At 37.3% G+C, this 23,646-nt stretch overlaps 2 protein-coding genes across 3 annotated transcripts in view; both read left to right on the top strand.

Moving 5' to 3' along the window:
* iqub (IQ motif and ubiquitin domain containing) overlaps nucleotides 1-15,213 on the top strand; it is a 21,213-nt gene extending 6,000 nt beyond the window's left edge. The window contains exons 2-12 of the mRNA XM_079809209.1: nucleotides 4,108-4,242; nucleotides 4,383-4,550; nucleotides 4,635-4,810; nucleotides 6,704-6,859; nucleotides 6,952-7,162; nucleotides 9,832-10,007; nucleotides 10,531-10,701; nucleotides 10,789-10,965; nucleotides 11,356-11,604; nucleotides 12,074-12,259; nucleotides 14,286-15,213. Coding sequence (XP_079665335.1) covers nucleotides 4,108-4,242; nucleotides 4,383-4,550; nucleotides 4,635-4,810; nucleotides 6,704-6,859; nucleotides 6,952-7,162; nucleotides 9,832-10,007; nucleotides 10,531-10,701; nucleotides 10,789-10,965; nucleotides 11,356-11,604; nucleotides 12,074-12,259; nucleotides 14,286-14,453 — 1,973 coding nt within the window. The 3' untranslated portion in view covers nucleotides 14,454-15,213. The remainder of the gene's footprint in view (nucleotides 1-4,107; nucleotides 4,243-4,382; nucleotides 4,551-4,634; nucleotides 4,811-6,703; nucleotides 6,860-6,951; nucleotides 7,163-9,831; nucleotides 10,008-10,530; nucleotides 10,702-10,788; nucleotides 10,966-11,355; nucleotides 11,605-12,073; nucleotides 12,260-14,285) is intronic.
* Nucleotides 15,000-23,646, top strand: slc13a1 (solute carrier family 13 member 1). Of its 2 annotated transcripts, XM_079809210.1 has the most exons (18): nucleotides 15,000-15,143; nucleotides 15,552-15,655; nucleotides 16,545-16,715; nucleotides 17,044-17,143; nucleotides 17,480-17,608; nucleotides 17,742-17,878; nucleotides 17,981-18,168; nucleotides 18,275-18,314; nucleotides 18,408-18,468; nucleotides 18,559-18,716; nucleotides 18,862-18,981; nucleotides 19,471-19,566; nucleotides 20,233-20,334; nucleotides 20,478-20,572; nucleotides 20,681-20,775; nucleotides 21,577-21,738; nucleotides 21,831-21,968; nucleotides 22,086-23,646. In XM_079809210.1, the coding sequence occupies exons 3-18, from the start codon at nucleotides 16,678-16,680 to the stop codon at nucleotides 22,218-22,220; spliced, it is 1,794 nt and encodes a 597-aa protein (XP_079665336.1). In that variant the 5' UTR covers nucleotides 15,000-15,143; nucleotides 15,552-15,655; nucleotides 16,545-16,677; the 3' UTR covers nucleotides 22,221-23,646. The 2 variants fall into 2 exon arrangements, with proteins under 2 accessions (XP_079665336.1, XP_079665337.1); XM_079809211.1 differs by lacking the exon at nucleotides 15,552-15,655.

Below are 23,646 nucleotides of genomic sequence, written 5' to 3'. Positions count from 1 at the left end.
GCAGGGCAACCACCGAGTAGAGCATTTCAATAATCTAGCCTTGAGGTCATGAACGCATGAACTAACTGTTCAGCATTTTGCATTGAGAGCATGTGCTGTAATTGTAATTTAGATATATTTTTAAGATGGTAGAATGCAATTTTACAGATGCTAGAAACGTGGCTTTCAAACGAAAGATTGGTATCAAAGAGCACACCCAGGTTCCTCACTGACGATGAGGACTTGACAGAGCAACCATCAAGTGTTAGACAGTATTCTAGGTTACTACTTGTGGAGCTTTTTTGTCCAATAATTAAAAATTCAGTTTTTTCTGAATTGAGTTGCAGGAAATTACTGGTCATCCAATGTTTTATATCAGCTATGCATTCCGTTAATCTAGTGAATTGGTAAGTTTCGTCAGGGCGTGAAGAAATATAGAGCTGAGTATCGTCAGCATAACAATGAAAACTAACACCATGCTTCCTAATGATATCTCCCAGTGGTAGCATGTACAGGGTGAAGAGCAACGGTCCTAGCACTGAGCCTTGCGGTACTCCATACTGAACTTGTGATCGGTGTGACATCTCTTCATTTACTGCTACAAACTGATAACTGTCACATAGGTATGATTTAAACCATGACAAAGCAATTCCACTAATGCCTACATAATTTTCGAGTCTATTCAAAAGAATGTTGTGGTCGATAGTATCGAATGCAGCGCTAAGATCGAGTAACACTAATAGAGAGATACAGCCACGATCGGATGATAAGAGTAAATCATTTGTAACTCTGATGAGAGCAGTCTAGGTACTATGATACGGTCTAAATCCTGACTGGAAATCCTCACAGATACCATTTCTTTCTAAAAAGGAACATAATTGTGAAGACACTGCCTTTTCAAGTATTTTTGACAGAAAGGGTAGATTTGAGATTGGCCTATAATTGATTAATTCTGTAGGACCAAGTTGCGTTTTTTTAATAAGTGGTTTAATAATAGCCAACTTAAACGTTCTCGGTACATATCCTAATGACAAAGATTAATTAATGATATTAAGAAGAGGATCTATGACCTCTGGTAGCATCTCTTTTAATAGCCTAGTCGGTACAGGGTCAAGCATACATGTTGTCGATTTTGATGATTTAATGAGTTTAGCCAATTCTTCTTCTCCTAGCAGTGAATGAGTGTAATTTTTCCTCAGTGACACTACAATGCTCTGTCTGATGTGATACTGTTGTAGACGGCTGCATGGTTAAAATTTTCTTCCTAATATTATCAATCTTACATGTAAAGAAGTTCATAAAGTCATTACTGCTGTGCTGTTTACAAACATCAGAAGTTGAAGCTTTATTTTTGGTTAATTTAGCCACTGAATAAATACCTAGGGTTGTGTTTTTTTTTCTTCCAAGAGAGTAGAGAAATAAGCAGATCTAGCAGTTTTTACGGCCTTTCTGTATGCGATCATGCGCTCTTTCCACAAATTACGAAAGACCTCTAGTTTGTTTTCTTCCAGCTGCGCTCCATTTTTCTGGCTGCTGTTTTAAGGGCCCGAGTGTGCTCGTTGTACCACGGTGTTGGACTATTTTCTTTAATCTTCTTTAAGCGCAGGGGAGCAACTGTGTCTAAAGTACTGGAAAAGAGAGAGTCAATAGTTTCTGTTGCAACATCGAGTTCTTCTAAACTATCTGGGATGCTGAGGAGATGATACTGATGAGGAAGATTATTTAAAAAGCCATCTTTAGTGGCGGCAGGGATTGTCCTGCCATTTTTGAAGCAAGGGGGTGGCTTTGCAACCTTAGCTAAATTAAGTATACATGATACTAGGTAATGATCTGAGATGTCATCGCTCTGCTGCAGAATTTCAACGGTATCAACATTTATTCCATGTGACAATATTAGGTCTAAAGTATGATTATGGTGATGAGTGGGTCCTAACACGTGTTGCCTAACTCCAATAGAGTTTAGAATGTCTTTAAATGCTAATCCCAATGCGTCTTTTTCATTGTCTATATGGATATTAAAATCACCAACAATTAGTACTTTATCTACGGCCAGTGCTAACTCTGATAGAAAATCAGCAAATTCTTTGATAAAGTCTGTATTGTGCCCTGGTGGCCTGTATACAGTAGCTAACACAAATGTTAAATGGGTTTTATCATGTACACTACATAACGTTACATAAAGCACCAAAACTTCGAAAAAAACAAAACTTTTTTCAAAACTTATATTTGAAACTAGACTTCTGAGTAATACTGAAGATATTATTATAAATTGCAGCAACCCCTCCCCCTTTACCTTTCAGACGCGGCTCATGTTTATAACAATAATCTTGGGGGGTGGACTCATTTAAGGTAATGTAGTCGTCACGTTTTAGCCAGGTTTCTGTCAAACAGAGCACATCTAGATTATTATTATCTGTAATGATATCATTAACAATAAGCGCTTTTGGGGAAAGGGATCGAATATTCAGCAACCCAAGCTTTATCAATTGTTCATCGGTATTATATCTGTTGTTTATTTGTTGGACATCAATTACATTTTTAATCGTTGAATGGTTTTGATGTCTTTTTGTATTTACTCATTCGGGGAACAGACACAGTCTCTATATGATAATATCTAGGTGAAAGCTGTCGATACATCTCTTGCAGCTCATTGTGTCCACTTAAGAGGAGTAAAACTGCTCTGAAAAGGGTAGCTGTGAACACGAGAAATTCGCTTTCCAACGGGCTCAGAGAATCCGCTTCCTGAAGGAATGAAATCAGATGATATGACGCCTAGCACACTGATATGAAGCATACGTGACGTATATTCTCGGGGCGGTGCTAAGCGTCACTAGCCAATCAATTGGCGTGATGGTATAAGTGCTTCAGACATTCCTCACACTGAAGGCGTTCTGATAGCGACGGTCTCGCAGTGTCGAGAGAACCTATGAAAGGGAACACCAAAGACTCTTTAATATATTATGTGTTTTATTAGACAGGTGAGCAACTGTTTGGATACATTAATTGACAGAAAACTAATCATTGTTTTACAGCTCAGCACAGTTAGTCTTATTGTTTAAATCTCATTGATTTACTGCGAGTACCATGTTTTACCATGCCTAATATCGATCTAGCTTATTGCAGTGTGCAACACGCATCTCATAGTAGCTGCAGAGCAAATGCACAGAGTAGCATTATAACGTAACTTTCAACACACTCAAATAATGTTTCTGAAATGAATATACGTATATATGAATATATATGAATTGTTTCATTTCAAGATCTGAGGTGAATTATCCTTTTTTGCTTTTAGTAAGACTATTACGACTAAGCATATAAGTTACAAAGCACTAAATGATATTCAAAGTCCCTTTACACGGTTTTAACATTAAATAAAGCACATAAACATTACCTGAGATTATGTTTTGTGTTGTTGTTTCAGCAGCAATGTCACAGAAATAGAAAACGTTTCTAAAATAGATTCATCGCGTCGCTGTCGCGGCTGGTTAGGACAAAAACTCTAATTAACATGGAAAAGAGACCTTTTATCGCGTGTCGCGGCGTCGCGTGTAGTTAGGACACGTGTGAGGCATAATAAAAGCTCTGTGAAATCCAGGCGTCATCAAGCTACGCCTTTGTTTTGAATAAGCGACCTGTAGCGCCGAAAAATTACATATTGTGCCTTTAATAAACAGCCTATATGCTAGCAATATGCAACCTAATAAGCAACTAGTAAATAGTGAGAATTGGTCCCGAAGGTTACCAGTTTGTTTAAGCACTAAAACTAAACTTAGGGGAATTTTTTTTTAGAAGTTTCAAAATAGAAGTTGAAATAGAATATATATATATATATATATATATATATATATATATATATATATATATATATATATATTTTTTTTTTTTTTTTTTTTTTTTTATATAAAAAAAACTATAATAATATAAAAATAATATAAAAATAACACTGGCTTGGAATACCAAATAAATACCATGGTATAGAAATGTGGTAATCATTCAATACCATGGTAAAAAAAAGTGGTATTACTATACAATACCATTACCGATCCATAGTACCATCTCAGTTTTTTGTATATACATATTAATATTTATACAGTAATTCAAATGCAACTGTATTTCTTGTTCTTCCAGTTAAGATCTTGCTGATGCCAGAGAGGCACATGATAACGGTGGCCTTCACTATTGGTCTCACAATCCTGGATCTGAAAAAACACTTCAGCTCCGAGCTGAGGGTCCCATCAGACATCATTCAAATTACTCTTGACGGTAAGACACAAAAGATTTTTGAAATTGTCCTTCATAAGAGAAAATCCAGACATTTCTGAGAATAAAAGAACTGTACAATGATGGAAAGGACACAGTAAAAGTCTCTTGGATCTTTTTAATTTAGTTTTACATTTGTCTAGAAAAAAGTGTAGATGATGACCAGACGCTGATGGATATTGGCGTACAGCCACATGGGATGGTCCAATTTGAGATGAGCTCGCTAGACCCGGAGAATTACCCCATGAGACCAGTCAAACCACAGCAGGAGTACAACATGCCGGATGTCATCACTGTCAGAGTGCAAACAGGTACAGTATAACTTATGGCTGACTAAGGCATTATGAGGATAGACACTTTTTTTTTTCTCAATGTTTCAAGTTTCTGGCTTTTAGACACAGATGCATGTCAGGACGTGGTGGTAGAGATAGAGAGAGCCACTCGTGGGAAGGCATTTCTGGGAGGATACCATCATAAATTGACCAAAGCTGAGTATCATCATGCTGCTGTACAGACAATGCCTAAGAAGAGGCCTGACAGGGGCATCGAGACCTTCAGCAGGGATACACAGGTGCACACATACATACACACTATATGTCGGGCCGAACGGTTCTTAGATTGGTAAGGAACGGTTCCAGTTGTGTTTCCACTCCGCCTGGTATGGCACGGCATGATTACAAACCGTTCTCGGCCTGGAATTCTCGACAAGGTTGTCTAACCGAACCGAGAATCCGTGAAATGACATCGCCACTCAGGATTGGTCACTTGTCTGTTGCCTGGCTACCAGTTTCTCTGTAGCTGGCTAAGCGGTCTATTTAAGTGACGTAAACACAAATTAATAATAAAATTCAAAGAAATATCTGATCATCCTCCATAATGTGGTCGTTATTTACATCTCATATCATCAGTAAACCATTGTGTTACCACGGCAACGACTGACGCTTTTGAATTACATTTCAAACAGCGGCTGTTATCAGCCTCATAGTGGAAAATGAAACCAGAACCGTGCCAGATAGCCTGGATCGGCACAGAACTGAACGGTTACGCAATGAGAATTGTTCGGCCCGATGGTGGAAAAGCGGCTAATGACTTGCGGCTAGTGACAAAACCCATTAAATAGAAAGAACGTTCATCTCTTTGCCTCATTTTCATTTACGTTAAATTAAAGGAACTATAATCTAGCAGAAGGATGGCACAAAATGCATTTGCTAAATAAATATACTTTTAACTAAACATTTAGTAAATCATAAAATAAACATATTTTATAGTAACGCATTTAATAAACATAAAAAATTGTATATGTATGTAAGTCACACAGGTATATTTGTGGCAATAGCCAACAATACATTGTATGGGTCAAAATTATAAATTTTTCTTTTATGCCAAAAATCATTAGGATATTAAGTAAAGATCATGTTCCATGAAGATATTTGTAAATGTCCTACCATAAATATATAAAAAATGTTTTATTAGTAGTAATATGCATTGCTAAGGACTTAATTTGGACAACTTTAAAGACAGTTTTCTCAATATTAAAATTTTTTTGCACCCTCAGATTCCAGATTTCAAATAGTTGTATCTCGGCCAAATATTGTCCTATCCTAACAAACCATACATCAATGGAAAGCTTATTTATTCAACTGATTCAGATTATGTATAAATGTTGTGGTCCAGGGTCACATACAGTATACAGTATAGTATATAAAAAAATATTTTGTATTTTAATATTATTGTAAAATATAAAAATATATTGTATTGTAATGTTGTATATAAAAAATGTTCCTATAAATAAATTAACCTTTTTATATTATTTAATTATATAATTATTGTTTATAACGCACACACAAACATAGACACACAAGGAGTTTATCTTCAATAAATATTTTTAAAAATTGTTGAGAAATTGGTTACCCATAAATTTGAATTATTGATCAAGTTGAAATGTCAAGACAATTACATTTTTAATGAATCTTATTCATGTAATATTTAGCCTAAATCACAGTATTATTGATAAATTCAACTCAGGGTAGGAAAAAAAACATTTTATACTTTTGTAATATAAATTAGGTACTACATAACTTTTATTAACCACTTTTATTAATTAGTTTTTTAACTACCATTCAAGCATGTGTGGTCAGTACTTTTTTGGGAGAAATTTATATTTTCGACATTGATACTAATGATGCTGAAAATTCAGCTTTGTCATCACAGGAATAAATTACATTAAAAAATATTCAAACACAAAACAGTTATTTTAAATTGTAATAATATTTCAGAATATTACAGTTTTTTACTGTATTTTTGATCAAATAAATGCAGCCTTGGTGAGCATAAGTGACTTTTTTCAAAAACATAAAAAAAATCTTACCGACCCCAAACGTATCAACGGTAGTGTAGATTCAAATCTTAGACCAATTTTGGGTTGCTGTTTGGACACCCCTAATTTTCTTTTCCCTTTAACCAGACGGTTGAGTTAAAAGACCAGGTTCAGCAGTGCTATAGGAACGCCTCGACTCAGATGACCAAAATCGGCTGTTATGTGTCCAACATGGAGGACAAGCTCATTACCCCAGGAACTTACATCACTGCAGAAGAGTATCACAGCAAGAGACAGAAAGCTGTACGTGTTTTTGGAGGGGTTGAGAGAGAATTGTGTTCATTTTGTGCATTGGCTGTTCATGACAAATGCTTAAATGTATATGTTTTCCTTAGGTCATTACACTACAGTCACATGTCAGGCGCTGGCTAGCCAAGTGCTTCACAGACAGCTTGAGACAGGCTAAAGAGCAGCACCTGGCGTGGATGGAAAATGAAAAGAGAAGGAAGAAAGAGGAGAAAGAGCAGCAGATCAGAGATGAATATCACCGCAGGATGAATCCGGAGTCGAAGGGAGACTTTGATCTGCTTTATAATGCCTTGAAAAGTGAGTGTGTGAGTGTTTGTAGCTTACTACAAGCAGCAATGCTACTAACTTAAAGGTGAAGAATGTATTTTCTGCACCACTAGAATCACCAATTGGAATAGCAAAAATAATGTCTTTATTGTAGTCCTTTCTGAAAAAACATGATCACACAGATAGTCCCGCCTCCAAAATCTCGCCATTGGTTAAAACAGTTTTGCTATGTCAGGCTAGTCAGGATGCTCAAACAAAAAGAGCAATTTTCAGTTAAAAATTTTCAGGATCATCAAACTACAAATTACTTATATTTGACTCATTAAAAACATTATATTGCATGTGTAATTTTTTAGCCAATTGATGGGTTCTAGCCGGTTCATGCAAATTAACTGGTTAAAATAAATGCTTCACTGGTTTAATTTAATTTCCTTCACAGACATCCCTGTCTCTTCTGGGGTTTTTTTTAAGTTCAATATTTTTAAATACTTTTGACCATCACTATATTTTTTACACTACTGTTCGTTCAAAAGTTCGGGGTTTGTATATTCAAATTAAACCCGACACGAAACGATCGGTTTCTGCGAGAAACCGAACAGTATTTATGCTATTATTTCACCTATTATCAGACGAATGTCATCAGCTCTCCAGAACACCATAACTTCCTGCGAATAAGGTCAAAATACCAGCGCATCATAGATATATAGATGCCTCATTAGTGCCTGCGCGGATCGGTCGAATGAGGATCTATGTATATATTTCTATGATCGCGCCAGTATTTTGACCTTACTTGCAGGAAGTTATGGCGGTCTGGAGAGCTGATGAAATTCGTCTGATATGAGGTGAAATAATAGCATAAATAATATGTCTGTGCATGTTTTACTCTAATGGAATTGGACCCCATTCACATGCATTATACGACTGACAGACAACAACGGTTGGAGTTAAAAATCTTCATTTGTGTTCTACTGAAGAAACAAAGACACCTTGGATGCCCTGGGGGTAAGCAGAAAAACATCAAATTTTCGTTTTTGGGTGAACTATCCCTTTAAGAAAAAAAATAAATTAATATTTTTATTATCAGGGATGCATTCAATTGATCAAAAGACATTTATAATTTTTCAAAAGATTTCTATTTCAAATAAATGAATTCATCAATGAATCTAATATATATATATATATATATATATATATATATATATATATATATATATATATATATATATATATATATATATATATATATATATATATATATATATATATATATATATATATATATATATATATATATATATATATATATATCATGGTTTCCATTTTTATCATGGTAAAAACATTTTTTTCAACATTGATAATTCATAAATGTTTCTTAAGCACCATAAGAGATTTCTTTCATAAACATTAAACAGTCTTACCGACCCCAAGCTTTTGAACAGTTGTGTATATAAATTCGTATTATATTGGTTGACTTTTTATTAATTTTGTTTGTTTATCTGTTAAATTTAGTGCTGTCACTGATTCAGATCATTGTTTTGTGTCAGATAAATACTGCTGTCATGGCAAAATGAGTTAAATAATATCATCTGATATTTATGTTTTAAAAGATTTAAAAATACATTTAAATATTTAAAAAAAAAAACTTCATTGTAGTTGACTACATCATAGTTGGTATGATACAGTGGCAAGAAAAAGTATGTGAACCGCTTGCAGAATCTGAGAAAATGTGAAAAATGTTAACAAAATAAGAGAGATCATACTAAATGAATGTTATATTATTTAGTACTGTCCTGAATAAGATATTTTACATAAAATATGTTTACATATAGTCCACAAGACAAAAAAATGTATGACAAAAGTTTATGAAGCCTTGATTCTTAATACTGTGTTGTTCCCTGGAGGATCCACTGCTGTTTTTTTGTTTTGTAATGGTTGTTCTTGAGTCCCTCGTTTGTCCGGAGCAGTTAAACTGGCCAATGTTGTTCAGAAAAATCCTGTCCAGCAGTTTTCCAGCATCACTTTCATACAGTATCTGAACCCTTTCCAGCTGTGGCTGTATGATTTTGAGATCCATCCTTTCACACTGAGGACGATGAGGGACTCAAACACAACTATTAAAAAAGGTTCAAACATTCACTGAAGGAAGGAAACAATGAATTAAGAGCCAGGGGGTGAAAACTCTTTGAATTTGAAGATCAAGGTAAATTTGTACTTAATTTGTCTTCAGGGAAACATCTTCTGTTGCCTCCGAAGGGAGCTCTTAATAATAATAATAAATAAAAGATATTTAAACAAAATAAGAAAAATTTGGACATCTTCATCCTGTTCAAATGTTTTATCCCTCGACTCTTAATGCATCGTGTTTCCTTCTGGAGCATCAGTGAATGGTTGAACCTTTTTTTTATAGTTGTATTTGAGTCCTTCAATTGCCCTCAGAATTTATAGTCTTGTGGACTATATGTAAACATATTTTTATGTAAAATATCTTATTTAGGACAGTACTAAATAAAAAAATAACATGCATTTTGTATGATCTCTCTTATTTTGTTAAAATTATTCAAATTTTCACAGATTCTGCAAGTGGTTCACATACTTTTTCTTGCCACTATATGGATATGGAGATCTATGTGTTGTAATGTGTGCAGTGATTTGGATATAAGTCAGTGTGATGGTCCTTATTCTTCATCTCTGTTTGTCAGAATGGAGGATAGAGGAAGTGGAACGCATCAATGTCACCTTATCTGGTGCGGAGAGAAAGGCAGCACTGTGCGCTCTACTGGAGCAAGAGACCCAGTTCATCTCCTCCATAGAGCGGCACAGAATGGATGCCGGCACGAGGAACCAGGATAAGGCTATACAAGCCTTCCTCAACAAGGTGTCAATCTTTGCTAATCGGCTCTATCATCATGAGCATGCTGTATTGCTTTAGAGCAAAACCTTTGTTTGTTAACAGTGCAAAAAAGGAGATGATTGAATATGTTTCTTTGATTTGGAACCAAATAGAACATACAGTAATTGTTATATTATTACTTTCAGTAAATCTGGGTGGCAGAAGATTCATTTGGTTTAGTATTTTGTTGCTTCATAACTTAACCCATAGTGTCCATTGTGCAAAGCGCTTAACCTAATGTTGCTCCAGTAGAAATATCAGCGTAATAAAATGAGGGTGGCTAATGATAACTAACTGATAGTACGCTAGATCAAAAGTCAGTTTCATTTACCTCCTCTATAGCAGTGGTTCTCAACTGTTTTTGCTTCATCACCCAGAATTTACAATGGCTGTAAATAAACAAAGCTGTCCTTAACGTTTTCTTTAGTCTAATGTTGTCCTAGCATCCTCCCAAATGCAAAACTTGAAATTTAAAAAATTAAGACGTTTGTTTTTTACTTCTCCTCAGTCTGCAGCACCGAAGAGATGGCGTGCATTTGACGGGAAGGTGACACAAATGGACACACAGTTCACCATCAGAGCCAAGGAGATGCGAGACCTGTACAGTAGTGTCACACAGGCTCAATTCACAAAAGACGAACGTCTGGATGTGCTACTCTCTCTCAAACAAACTGTGAAGGCCAGTTCCAGATCTGTTGTCCAAAATATAAACACTTTCCTAAACATATATTTGCTCGTCTAATTTTTCAAATGTACTTGTGAACAGGAACATAAATGCAAGCTAACACAGGACATAGTGGACTTGATTGACAGGGAGATGGACCTGCTGATGAGGGGTGTGAAAAAGAGCAACCTGGATGGGTTGAGAAAGAGGATATCAACCCTCTTCCTCCAGTACATCAAAACCCCTGCGTTCAACCCTCAGGTGTCCAAACTTCTACGGGTATGTGGTAAAAGCAGTGTTGTAATTGAGATGAGCTCATTCAAGTCTGAGTCAAGACCAAAAAAGGGTTGAGATCATGTCAAGACCGTGCCCACATGCTCCCATGTCTTTGACAACATGAAGACGATATTTTCATAATCCTGGTATTTGAGTCCAAAGACCATATTTTCATGGTCTTGGTCCAAGAATCTCAATCGACCATTTTCTGGTCTTGGTCTTAACTTGGACTTGGAGCTGGTTATGACTACAACACTGGGCTAAAGTTCAAAAGTTAATGTGAGATTAGCTATAACATCACTTCCAGTTCTAAAGACACTGAAAGGCAACTTAAGTTTTGGTTGGTTTTCTCACACTTTGAAACAACTCTCATATGTACCCTGCTCTCCACAGGTGCCTCAGGATCCTGCTGATCTGAAAAAGAACATCTATTTGTGTCGTGGCTGTAATGAGTATCAGTCTTCCACTGACTTCGCTCTGAAGACTAACGCATCTTCAGTCGGCCTCTGTCGCCGCTGTGTGGAATTAGACAATGAAGCCCGTCAAAGAGAAGACTTCTCTCTTTACAAGAACATTCTCAGGTCCTTGCGTGACACTGAGGCCGAATGCAGCCCAGATGCCAAAATCACTTACCTCCTTCAGGTAAAGTTTATGCATGTGTTGGTGATTTTGGACATTTTAAGAATATGGAAAGAGTTGTTTGGGTCCGCAAAACCTGCGGCAGTGAAATCAGTAGTTTTTAAGGTGCAGTAAGTATTTCACATTTTTGGTTTGCTAACTGAAATAAGTCTACATAAACAAATAATACACGACTCCTACTAGTGTGGATGTGACGTTTTTGCTTATTAACTTGTCAAAGACACTGTTGGTCATGTGATTTCAACATGGCCGCCAAAACGAGGAGGGACCATCCTAATGTAAAAGAAAACTGCTTTTTCTAGGTTGACATTTTCTAGAAATGACTAAAGTGCATCTCATGTGGGTCTGCATGATTTTTTTTACATTTCCTTTTTGGGTGGAAAACGCGGGAAACAATTGCTTAGTCCACCTTTAATAGATGAATGGAACACCAAGTTCATGCTGTGCTCAAGACATTTATTGTCCTCATTAGGAACAGGACCTGCGGTACCTGGTGGATATGCTTTGGGGAGCTCAGTCTGCTTTGAGCGGCTGGAAAGACCTTCATGATTTAATGCTAGTGCGCTGGGAGAAGCATTTGGACTGGAGTCCATGGAACTGCATCCTCCTCACGAAGGACGAGGCCGTTGCACATCTGAAACTGGAGAACATTGGGAAGGTACTGCGGCCACAACTTTTTGAATGTCTTTCACACTGAAATGATTAAACATCAAAGGGCAAAAGTAAATGAAATAATAGCAAATATTTAAAGTGATAGTTCACCTAAAAAATTACATTCTGTCATTAATTACTCACCATCATGCCGTTCCAAAACCGCAAGACTTTCGTTCGTCTTTGGAACACAAATGAAGATCTTTTTGAAATCTGAAAGTTTTTTGTCCCACCATTAACAGTCTACGCAACTACCATTTTGACGCTTCAAAAAGTTCATAACGAGATCATAAAACAAATCAATATGAATTGAGCGGTTTAGTCCAAATTTTCTGAAGAGACTTGATCACTTTATATGATAAACGGATCTTACACAGCACGTTTGAGCTTCTGCAAGAACCAATGAAATTCATTCTTGTGTTACGCAGCACGTTTGAGCTTCAGCAAGAACCAATGAGGTTCATTCTCGTGTTAAGCAGAACGTTTGAGCTTCAGCAAGAACCAATGAGGTTCATTCTCATGTTAAGGAGCACGTTTGAGCTTCAGCAAGAACCAATGAGGTTCATTCTCGTGTTAAGCAGAACGTTTGAGCTTCAGCAAGAACCAATGAGGTTCATTCTCATGTTAAGGAGCACGTTTGAGCTTCAGCAAGAACCAATGAGGTTCATTCTCGTGTTAAGGAGCACGTTTGAGCTTCCTCAAGAACCAATGAGGTTCATTCTCGTGTTAAGGAGCACGTTTGAGCTTCCTCAAGAACCAATGAGGTTCATTCTCATGTTAAGGAGCACGTTTGAGCTTCAGCAAGAACCAATGAGGTTCATTCTCGTGTTAAGCAGAACGTTTGAGCTTCAGCAAGAACCAATGAGGTTCATTCTCATGTTAAGGAGCACGTTTGAGCTTCAGCAAGAACCAATGAGGTTCATTCTCGTGTTAAGGAGCACGTTTTAGCTTCCTCAAGAACCAATGAGGTTCATTCTCGTGTTACGCAGCACGTTTGAGCTTCAGCAAGAACCAATGAAATGCATTCTCGTGTTATGCAGCACGTTTGAGCTTTAGCAAGAACCAATGAGGTTCATTCTCGTGTTAAGGAGCACGTTTGAGCTTCAGCAAGAACCAATGAGGTTCATTCTCGTGTTATGCAGCACGTTTGAGCTTTAGCAAGAACCAATGAGGTTCATTCTTGTGTTACGGAGTACGTTTGAGCTTTTGCAAGAACCAATGAAGTTTGTTCTCATGCGTCAAACAGGTTAGGTTGAGCTTCTGTTTACGTTGGCTGATCAATGTTTATATGTGAATAAAAGCCCAAATTAAAACTTTTCATCATAAAAAGCGATCGAGTCTCTTCTGGAAATTTGGACTACACCGCTCAATTCATATGGATTTGTTTTTGCGATCTCTTTGTGAGTGACTTTTTCGAAGAATCAAAGTGGTAGTTGCATAGCTCTCTATGGAGGGACAGAAAGCTCTCAGATTTCATCAAAAAAGATCTTTTGTGTTTGTGTTTCGAAGATGAAGATCTTACGGTTATGTAATGTCATGAGGGTGAGTAATTAATGACAGAATTCTCCATTTTGGGGGAACTGTACCTTTAAGAACTGTTAAGGTGAGCAATATTTTGAGCAATGTTGCCAAACTATGTTGCTTGGGCACTTTCCCATTTAGAATGGGCAACAAATTTCTATCTGGATACATCAGATCGGTTGACGGCAATATTTCTTAGCGACTTTGCTCAAAAAGTTCCCCCATGTATCATCACCTTTAGACTATAATCGGAGTCAATCAAGTATTGAAACTAAGAAGAGTCATTTTATCAGAGTGAAAACCTGTGCAGAATAGTGTAATATATAATAACACTTTAAACTTTATCTGCCAAAACTCTATAATTGTGACTATCCACTGTACACCTGGCAAAGCTCCATTTTAGAGATGGTGTTTACATGTAATGCATATACAAATCACAATTGTCTCTGCCAACATTTTAAACACAAACCTATATGTTCCACCATACAAATGCCCGCTGTTTTCACTTGCAGGCATACGATGTGGTAGTTATCCGTAATGTCAAGCAGAAACACGCACTGGCCAGGAAGTACTTCTCTCAGATACCTGCGATGGCCGAATGTCTGCAAAATGCCGAGATTCAGCCTGCTGCCCTCGGCAAACTGCTGGTCTCCAAGCCCATCACCAAGGCGACCAACTAGAATCGCTGAGAGGCTACCCACAATCCTGCGGGGTGCTCGGGGACTTCTGCAGCTTCACTATTTCTCAGCTTCAAACAGTTTAAGCGTTCTTTCTAAAAATCATTTATCGAATTTGAATGTCTTATATGGTAATTAAAACCGTGAGTTGCTGGGCCATTTGCTGGACCTCTCTCCGTTTTGTTTTCCATTCATTAGTGTTAATTAGTTATCAGTTGGCAGTAGAGGAAGGAGTTTATGATTTTCATAACTTCTATGGTATTTTGTAAAATACTAATTGGTAAAACAAGCAGCAAACATTACAATCCTGTGAAAAATGCAGCATTAGCATATTTTCCTGCGTTAAACTTTAGTACAAAAGCTGCATATAAAAGTGAGATTAGAAAGACAAAAAAGTAGATTATCCCTCCATGATTGCTCCATAATGCTACACAAGAATGAACTGTAATGTTATTTCCGGGAACACTTTGAAAGCCTAAAAAGCTCAAGTTCAAGAGGTTTTAATTAGGCCTTCGCAAATGATATATAGCCTGGATCTAATAAGGAGGTGAGCAATCTAAGATCTGCAATTATAGGAAAAGGTCAAGAACCTCCTCCTGCGTTTCCTTTTGAACAACTGTGAACGAGACCTCCAGCACCACAGGACTAAAGGCTAAAAAGAACAACTGTAGACGGCTGATATAGTGATGAAAGGTTTGAGTTTTATTTCTGTCCCTCCATGACATGAGTTTCTAAAATGAGCTTAATAAAATTGGTTTATTAGACATTTGTCTCATGTTCTTTGGCACAAACCCTATCTCTGTCATGTAATCCTGAAAGGAACAATATTGATACTTAATCAAACTTCAAATCTAGACAGAACTGATAACAAAAAGGCAGCTAATATGAAATACAAGTTATCAAAATGGACTGAAAATAATGCATTTATTTGTTGTTGATTGGTTGTTGGGATGCAGATGAAAGAACATCAAAGATTAGATTTTTTTTGTTTGTGAATATACGAGGAATAGGCATTTTTGCAGGTTCCTGCGTCTTTAAAAACTGTAATGGTTACTGTAATCCTGGTTAACAAAGAAAACACTTTTGTTTCCTGAAATGAAGGTATTATGGAAAAACTGGGTGGGCTCTGAGGGCAACATGAGGTTGTGAGGTTATTGTTCGATCTTTCGCTTAAGTTGTCTGTGTATGAATAAAGTAAGTCAAAGGTAAGTGAAGATTTTCTCCATTATTTTTCCCACTAGTATTGTGCAATGTTTTGTAATCTTTAGACAGTGGAAAAGGCTTTTGATCTTTATATTGCTCATACTGATAACTAATTAGTAGAGTTTTATGTAATCTCTGATAGAGCTGTTCTGTTAGTTCCTTGAGAAAGCGTGAGGATTGCGATTAATGTGTAATAGTACAAGGGATAAAGAAAGTGTTCTGTAAAACCACTGAGCCCAAGTTATCCAGTGATGTTTCAAGGAAACACCATTTTACATTTCAGATCCTTGGTAATCCTGACTGTAAAATGACAATCGTAAAAGGAGGTCATGAAGTCATCAACTAACCTCGACACCTTCAGACAGATTTGACATTACTGCTGGTCACAGGCTTTTTCCACTGGGTTTTCAGGTTTTCCATTAGCAAATTGTACATTATATGATTCACAAAGTTATGGAAGCCCTTTTCTGCCTCAGTTAAAAATAAAAAGGCAATTGTAAGATAAAGATTAAAGTAGGAATTAAAGCTGTAAGAAATAAAGTAGCAGTTGTGAGATATTGTGAAATACAAAGTCACGATTGTACATAAAAAGTTCAAACTGTAAGAAATTAAGTCAGAATAGTTTGGAACTAAATAACAATTGTGAGATGTGAAGTTGCAATTACAAGATATAAATTCATAATTATGAGAAACAAATTAGACATAAAGACAAAGTCAAAATTATGAGAAATATTGTAAATTTGTTTTTATTTAATTGATTTGTTTTTAATATTTTTTTACTGCAAGGTATAAATGGGCTTTCACACAAAATTGTGAGCATTACAGTAAAAGCTTAGTATGCATATTTCTTCTATTTTAATGTTTTTTTTTTCCCTTTCTTGTTTACCACAGGTCAACTCTAATTCTTTGGAAACAACCCCCAGTACGGATTAACGCCTGCTGTGTGATTTCTGAGAGTTTGTGTTTATGAAGTCTCCCGGGTTGTTGTTTAACAGACCCCACAGAGCCAGATTAGGGCCCAATAATGGAAAGGGTGATGACGTTTGCTGTTAAGAGAAAAAGGTGTGAATTCCAGGTCATTGTCTGTGGCAATGTCTCGTGTCAGTGGGTTTGTGTATATTATGCTCTTGCTTTTATAACCTCATATGCAAATTTGTTGTTAACTTTGGTCAGAAAATGTAAATATAAGTGGATCAAGTTAGGAGGGACTTACATTAGCTGTGACTGGTAGGAGTCTAATCTTAAAGCTTAATCTCCATGGCCATAAGGCTTTATGACATGCCCGGATTGGACCAGTAACAGTGGATGCGGATGGCACCAGGGCAAAGATTAATCAGCGCACATTATTTAAAGGCCATCAGACAAAGTCCCTGAGTTGATTCCATTTCAGTCACAGGATGAGGCGACTTTCTTGGAGCTTCGTGAAACCCCTAATCATCATCAGCACACCATTGGCTTTGCTACCGCTGCCACTGATCATCAAAACAAAGGTTAGACATGCTTGAACACATATATGACAATCGCATGAGACTTTCTATAAGGTCAGCTCTGAATGAGAATGATAAAATAAATTTTTGTTGAGAGTAAAACTAATGTAATGAAGTAAGAATAATGAAGCAAAGCTTGTCTTTTCTTATATTATATTGCACATTTTCTGAAATACTTTGGCACACCCGTATTGCCTTTGAAATGTATTGTCCGTATTGTCCTTTTCTCTCACATCACTTTCAAACAAATGCCCTTTTTTGCAAGAAGACATTCTGATAGACATTTTTTCTTCTTTTTATCTTCTGAATGGATATAAACACTGATATCATGTCCACTAGGAAGCAGAATGTGCGTACATCCTGATATTAATGGCTGTCTACTGGATGACAGAGGTCTTGCCTCTGTCTGTGACGGCACTTCTCCCTGCGCTGCTTTTCCCTCTTTTTGGGATCATGAAGTCCTCCCAGGTACACTTCCTTGAGCCAGTTGCTTTACTTTTGGAAAACAATCTCATGGAAACCTAACTACAATATTTCTGGACTACTAATGTGGATAACTACTGCAAACACAAGATGTCATTGACCGGCCATTTTTCTTTAGGTTGCGTCTCAATATTTCAAAGACTTCCACTTGTTGCTTCTTGGGGTCATCTGTCTAGCAACAGCCATTGAGAAATGGGGTCTTCACCGGAGAATTGCCCTCAGATTGGTGACTTCGCTTGGAGTCAACCCTGGCATGTAAGACCTTTATTTTATGAAGATATGTGATGTGATGTGATGAATTATAGTAGGATGGACCGATGCAAACACTGCTTGTTTACTGTGAAATGTATTTCACAGGTTGATGCTGGGGTTCATGGTTGGCTGTGCTTTCCTCTCCATGTGGTTGAGCAACACCTCAACTGTGGCGATGGTAATGCCAATTGTGGAGGCAGTGATCCAGCAGGTTTTGAATGCAAATGATGAGGCCAGCAAAGACCACAAGGGGGCGTTAAGCGGCATCTCCAACCCTGCTCTTCAGCTTGAAGGTAAACTTGTGCAGCTTTCATTTAACTTGAGTAATAAATTATCATTTTAAACTTTAACCTTCTAGTTAAAAGGTGCAGCATTTAAACATTAAACATCTGTTTCCAGATATTGAGGCCCAGTATGACCAGTCTGAGAAAATAAAAAGGTGAACATTATATATGATATATATATTTAAAAAATCACCAGAAAATAGATTTTTAAGACTGAATGAGTTTTTTTTTTTTTGGTACTCTTATAGCATTGAAGCAGGCATTACGGAGCCAGTTCAGACAGCTCCTGAGGAACCAGAAACTGTTAAGGTCAGTAAAACCACACACTGACATTAAAACGCACACATGCAAAAGCTGTCTCTTGACCTTCATATAAAATGGTATTTCACAATATTTTAGGCACCAACTCCACCGTATGATGGGAAGTACAGGACCCATGAAGATCACATGATGTGCAAAGGATTGTCACTTTGCATTGCCTACTCTTCATCAATTGGGGGCCTGACCACATTATCAGGAACATCCACAAACCTCATCTTTGCTGAATACATCTATCAGTGAGTTCAGTACTTACCTTTAAACTGATGTGTGCAACTATATTAATATATATTGTTCCCATTATTTCTACTATATTATCTGTTCATTTGTTCAGTCTATCCATCTAAACTGTGCATGTTGTGCACTTTTATGACATTTCCTCAGGTACTACCCAGAATGCACCATCATTAATTTTGGAAACTGGTTCGTGCTTTGTCTTCCCATCTGCATAATTATGCTGATTTTGTCATGGATATTCCTGCACTGGATGTTCCTCGGATCCAAGTAAGTGATCGTAATGTCTTCTATTCAATAAGTCGCTCCCTGACCCCTCTCTGTCCCTCATTTTTACTCTTCGTCTTAGGATTTCATTTAAATTCATCATTTCAAATCACACTGCCGTTTGCATTTTTCCCACCTCACCACTTCAGCTTCCTCTACGCATCTTCAATCTTCTTCATCCTGCTCAGAGTCTCATTCACAGCCTAACGATCTCATCGCTCTAGGATAATCGTGTTTTATTGAGCAGACTTTTTCATCTCACAACTGTTGAGATTTTCTTCTTTCTCTGATGAAGAATCACTCACCGAACATGGAAGCATGGCGTCACGACAGAGATGTGATTGTTAGCATATGTAGTTTAAATGGATTTTTGTCATATACAGAGATTTCAGTCAATTCGTCCCCTCATCAAAATGAACTACATGTATGCATTGAAATGGCAGTGAATGAACCAAACAATAAAAGTATATCTGCTTCTCCATCCATCCCTAGCTTTCGTGCCAGTCTGTGCTCCAGACAGCGATCTGAAAGGGAAAAGAACACTGCCAAACTGCTTCAGGATCAATACAACTCACTGGGCCCCGTAAGGTTAGAACTCTTATTTTATTTTTTTTAGAAAAGTGTGCAAGTGACCAATTTTTTCCCAAACATATAATGGATAAATAATGTATTAGTCCCCATGTTTTTCTTAATCAATGGCATGATTTTGGGGTAGGTTTTTTTCCAAACAGTGGGAGACCCATCCCCAACACTTATCCTTACCTTTAAATGTTCATGTGCATTGTGTGTTAACATGTCAGAATGTGCCATTTTGGCAATGCTAGAAGGATTCCAAGACCTATTTATGTCTTTATTATTTTGATTATTATCATCTTCTTAAAACTGGAATACACCACACAACTTTTAGGCATCTAAGCATCATACAACTGGGCATTATGCAGTTGAAGAAAAACCATTATTCACTAAATGAGTGAGGATCACCGACTACCAGACTTTCAAGTTGTTCTGAACTCAACAGACTTATGCTGAAACAAGTGTATCACTGCTAGGAGACGCATGATAAATATGTTTTAAAATCGGCTCAAAATATCAAAACTTGTTAGATATCCTCTAACTCCAAAATCTGCAACTAGTGTTGACTCATCCAGACTGCAAATCGGGGGAAAAGTCATGTAGTGTATTCCAGCATTTAGGGCTATGAGATGCCTGAATTGCTGACCATTTTTCTATATCACTGTTTCTCTTCTGATTCAGCTGCCAGGAGATTATGACCATGATCATCTTCATTCTGATGGCAATATTGTGGTTTACAAGAAACCCAGGTTTCATGCCAGGCTGGTCATTACTGTTCTCTGAGTGAGTATATTCATATTTTTCAATGTCTTTTGATGTAGAGATAACCACTCACTTTAGAAGTCATCATTGTCTTCAACATTTGTCTTTAGACACATTTTTTTATTTATCTTTTATCCTTTATATACTGTATGTAATTTCTACAGTAACCCAGGTTACGCTACGGATGCCACTGTAGCTCTGTTGCTGGGTTTCATGCTCTTCATCATCCCTGCACACAAACTAAGGGCAGATCACTATGGTACGGCTTCCTTATTTCCTTTGTGCATGTGTGAAAACCTTCAAAAGGATTAGAGGCTCACTGTCAGCAGTTTTTGTTTCTGATGAACGTTGTCGATCCCTTTGACAGAGGCCTTGATAACGTGGAAGGACTTCCAGGCCTGTATGCCATGGGAGATCAGTCTGCTCGTGGGTGGCGGTTTTGCTTTGGCTGAAGGCACAAAGGTAGGATCATTATTTAATGGAAACCCAACTATATCTGTAAGAGAGAAAAGAGAAATGAATACAAACATGCAAGACCGCATTAATAGATGAATCAATTAATGGCTCTTTTTAACAGGCCTGGATTCAATTAAACAGGCCAATTTAATTCACTGGTGGCTTTGGACAGCCCGGACAGCTCAATTGCTCCCTTTACACATAATCTTAAACATTAATTTCCTTTTAAAAGAAATAAATAAAAAAGACGGATCACATCAAAGCCTCGTAACAGCGTGCAGCCCATTAATGTTGCGAGGAGAACAACAATTTTACTGTGTCACTCTCTGTCTGCTTTGACGTTCCATTCAAGCTAATTACATGCCTCCATTATAAGACTGGCACTGAAGCACGTTGTTTCAGCACAACGGCTCCTTCTTCATGTCAGTCGCAAAAACTGGAAACAAGAGCGTCTACTTCTTAATATTCTCCTGGTGTAGGTGGGCTGGGGTGGGGTCTTATCATCAAGGCTCCAGCACTGTTTTGATCCAGACACCCAAATGTCATGGCAAGTCCAGTCTTTAAAATCTTCAAAGCAGAAAGGGTGACTACTGTGCTGCATTCTCCATATGCACTATCAGGCTGTCTGGATGCCATATCTTGACAAACAGCTAAATTACGACTCCAGACTCTGTTGACAAGCATACAAAGAGATGTTGGTACATTTATCAAAGCGGTTTCGTTTGAGTTCATGAATATCTTGGTTGGACACTTTCACTCACCTTTCAAAGATGACCTGAAAATTTTCCGCTGTTTTTCACCCGACAGATTTCTGGTTTATCGTCTTGGGTTGCTGAATTGCTGACTCCCTTGGGAAGCCTTCCTCCCTTAGCCACTGTCACCATCGCCTCCCTTATTGTTACCTCTATCACAGAGGTGGCCAGCAATGCTGCCACAACGACAATCTTTTTGCCAATACTGGCCCCTCTGGTATGTGTTATTTCAATATATGTGAAATATAATGAATGTTACTTTCATGTCACTTTTTTTGGGCTATTCTCATCACAAATGATCTTTGTCAGGCTGAGGCAATTGGAGTCAACCCTCTGTACATGCTGGTTCCCGTGGCCCTGTGTGTGTCCTTTTCGTTCCTGCTTCCGGTTTCTAATCCTCCTAATGCCATTGTCTTCACTTATGGTCATCTTACAACCATGGACATGGTGAGTCCCTAGGATTTTGTTCCTTGCAAGAATTTTGCATTGTAAATGTCATAATGTGTCAAAGGTAAATACTTCTATACAGCAACTAAGCTTTGTATGGTTTCCTTATCACTATAGGTAAAGGCAGGGCTGGGCTTAAACATTATAGGCCTTCTTACAGTCCTATTGGCTCTCACAACATGGGCAACACCTCTGCTTGACCTGGACACCTACCCAGCCTGGGCACCACTGCTAAACAACACTGGAGTATGACCATCACTGTGAAAATTATAGAAATGTGAACAGTTTAGTTTTAAAATTACATGGGATCCCTCGCAGTTGGCTGAATTGTTGACAGGGCAACTTCCACAATCCAAATATTTTCCTTGTTTGGATCACTTGGGCAAGAAGGTATGACCAGCTTGCCTTAAGACATACAACAGACGGAAGGCTTTGGGTTCCAGGAGATGTTCGGTTTGAATGTCATTGTTTATATGTTTTTGTATTATAAGCAGTTTTAATAATCTTTGTGATCATTATCTCAAGTCTATGATTCCTTTTGCCATTTACTAGTCTTCAAAGAGACTACTAAAAACTGTTTAAAACAGGATGCTTTGGTGAACAATAATATGTGCACAATTCAACAGTGCAATGTTTATACAAAATGTAATATATTAAAATTATTTCTTAAGCTTTAAGCAGAATTTGCATGACAGGGTTAGTCCCGTCGGTTAACATAGCACTTATGTTTTATATGTTTGTATATTTTTGTTATACTCTAGTCTAGAATGTACATATACAGATAAGTGAACTGTATAAGTAGAATGTTGGAATTACATTGGGAACCAAAGAGATCAAAAGTAGAGTTAATAACACACTTTAAAAAAAAAAAGTCTTATGTTCAACTTTATTCTCTGACTTATCACAAACTGGCAGTGGCCAGCAAATAATAGATAATGATTTTAGGTGAGTTAAGCCCCGGGTATACCTCAATTGACGCGTCTCGCGCACAGCTTTAAAGTATACTCAACCACGGATGAGCGTGGATGGCTGAGTTCGACACATGCGCAGTACAATTGGCCTTGTGACTTTCTTTTATGCGTAGACTCTTGTGACTTTCTGGTCAGACATGCACTGTTATCCGTGCACCATCCGCACGGTCTCAAAAATTGGCCTGCCTTTCTTGCGCATGCGCTGTTGTATGCGGACTGTCCGTGGTGTGCAGACGCCCGCGAACCCTCCTGATGAGTAAAATGAAGTCACGTAAATTACGGACGGCCGAAGTATACTTTGGGCTTTTCTCAAATGTTTGGCTTCTTGCTAAAAGTGGGCATTTCTTACTTTTGCTCCTGTTGAGTTTTAAGGGCATCAGTCAGAGTATTTGATAGTTTTTAGTATTTTTTAACATATTGTGTTTTTAAATGTACAATGTGTTTTTGTTTGTACTACTTTAAAATTCACCTCACAGAATACTGCACTTTGAATGAAAACTCAGCATTGATTTTAAATAACATCTATTGTTCATGTGCTTCTTGTGAGATGTTTCTTGTTACGACTTAAACTGTGAGATAGTTACTTTCTATCTGTGTGTTCTTTGAGAATTATTTGCCAATACAACACAAAGACAAGTCAGTCTGGAGTCTGGACTGGATATGTGTTTCACTGTTTTTATAAGAATAAAAAATATATATACAACCAG

This window comes from Gobio gobio (assembly GCF_949357685.1).
Source record: "Gobio gobio genome assembly, chromosome: 25".
NCBI classification, from domain to species: domain Eukaryota; kingdom Metazoa; phylum Chordata; class Actinopteri; order Cypriniformes; family Gobionidae; genus Gobio; species Gobio gobio.
The sequence above is the reverse complement of the archived record's forward strand: the minus strand, read 5'-3'. Positions and strand labels throughout refer to the sequence as shown.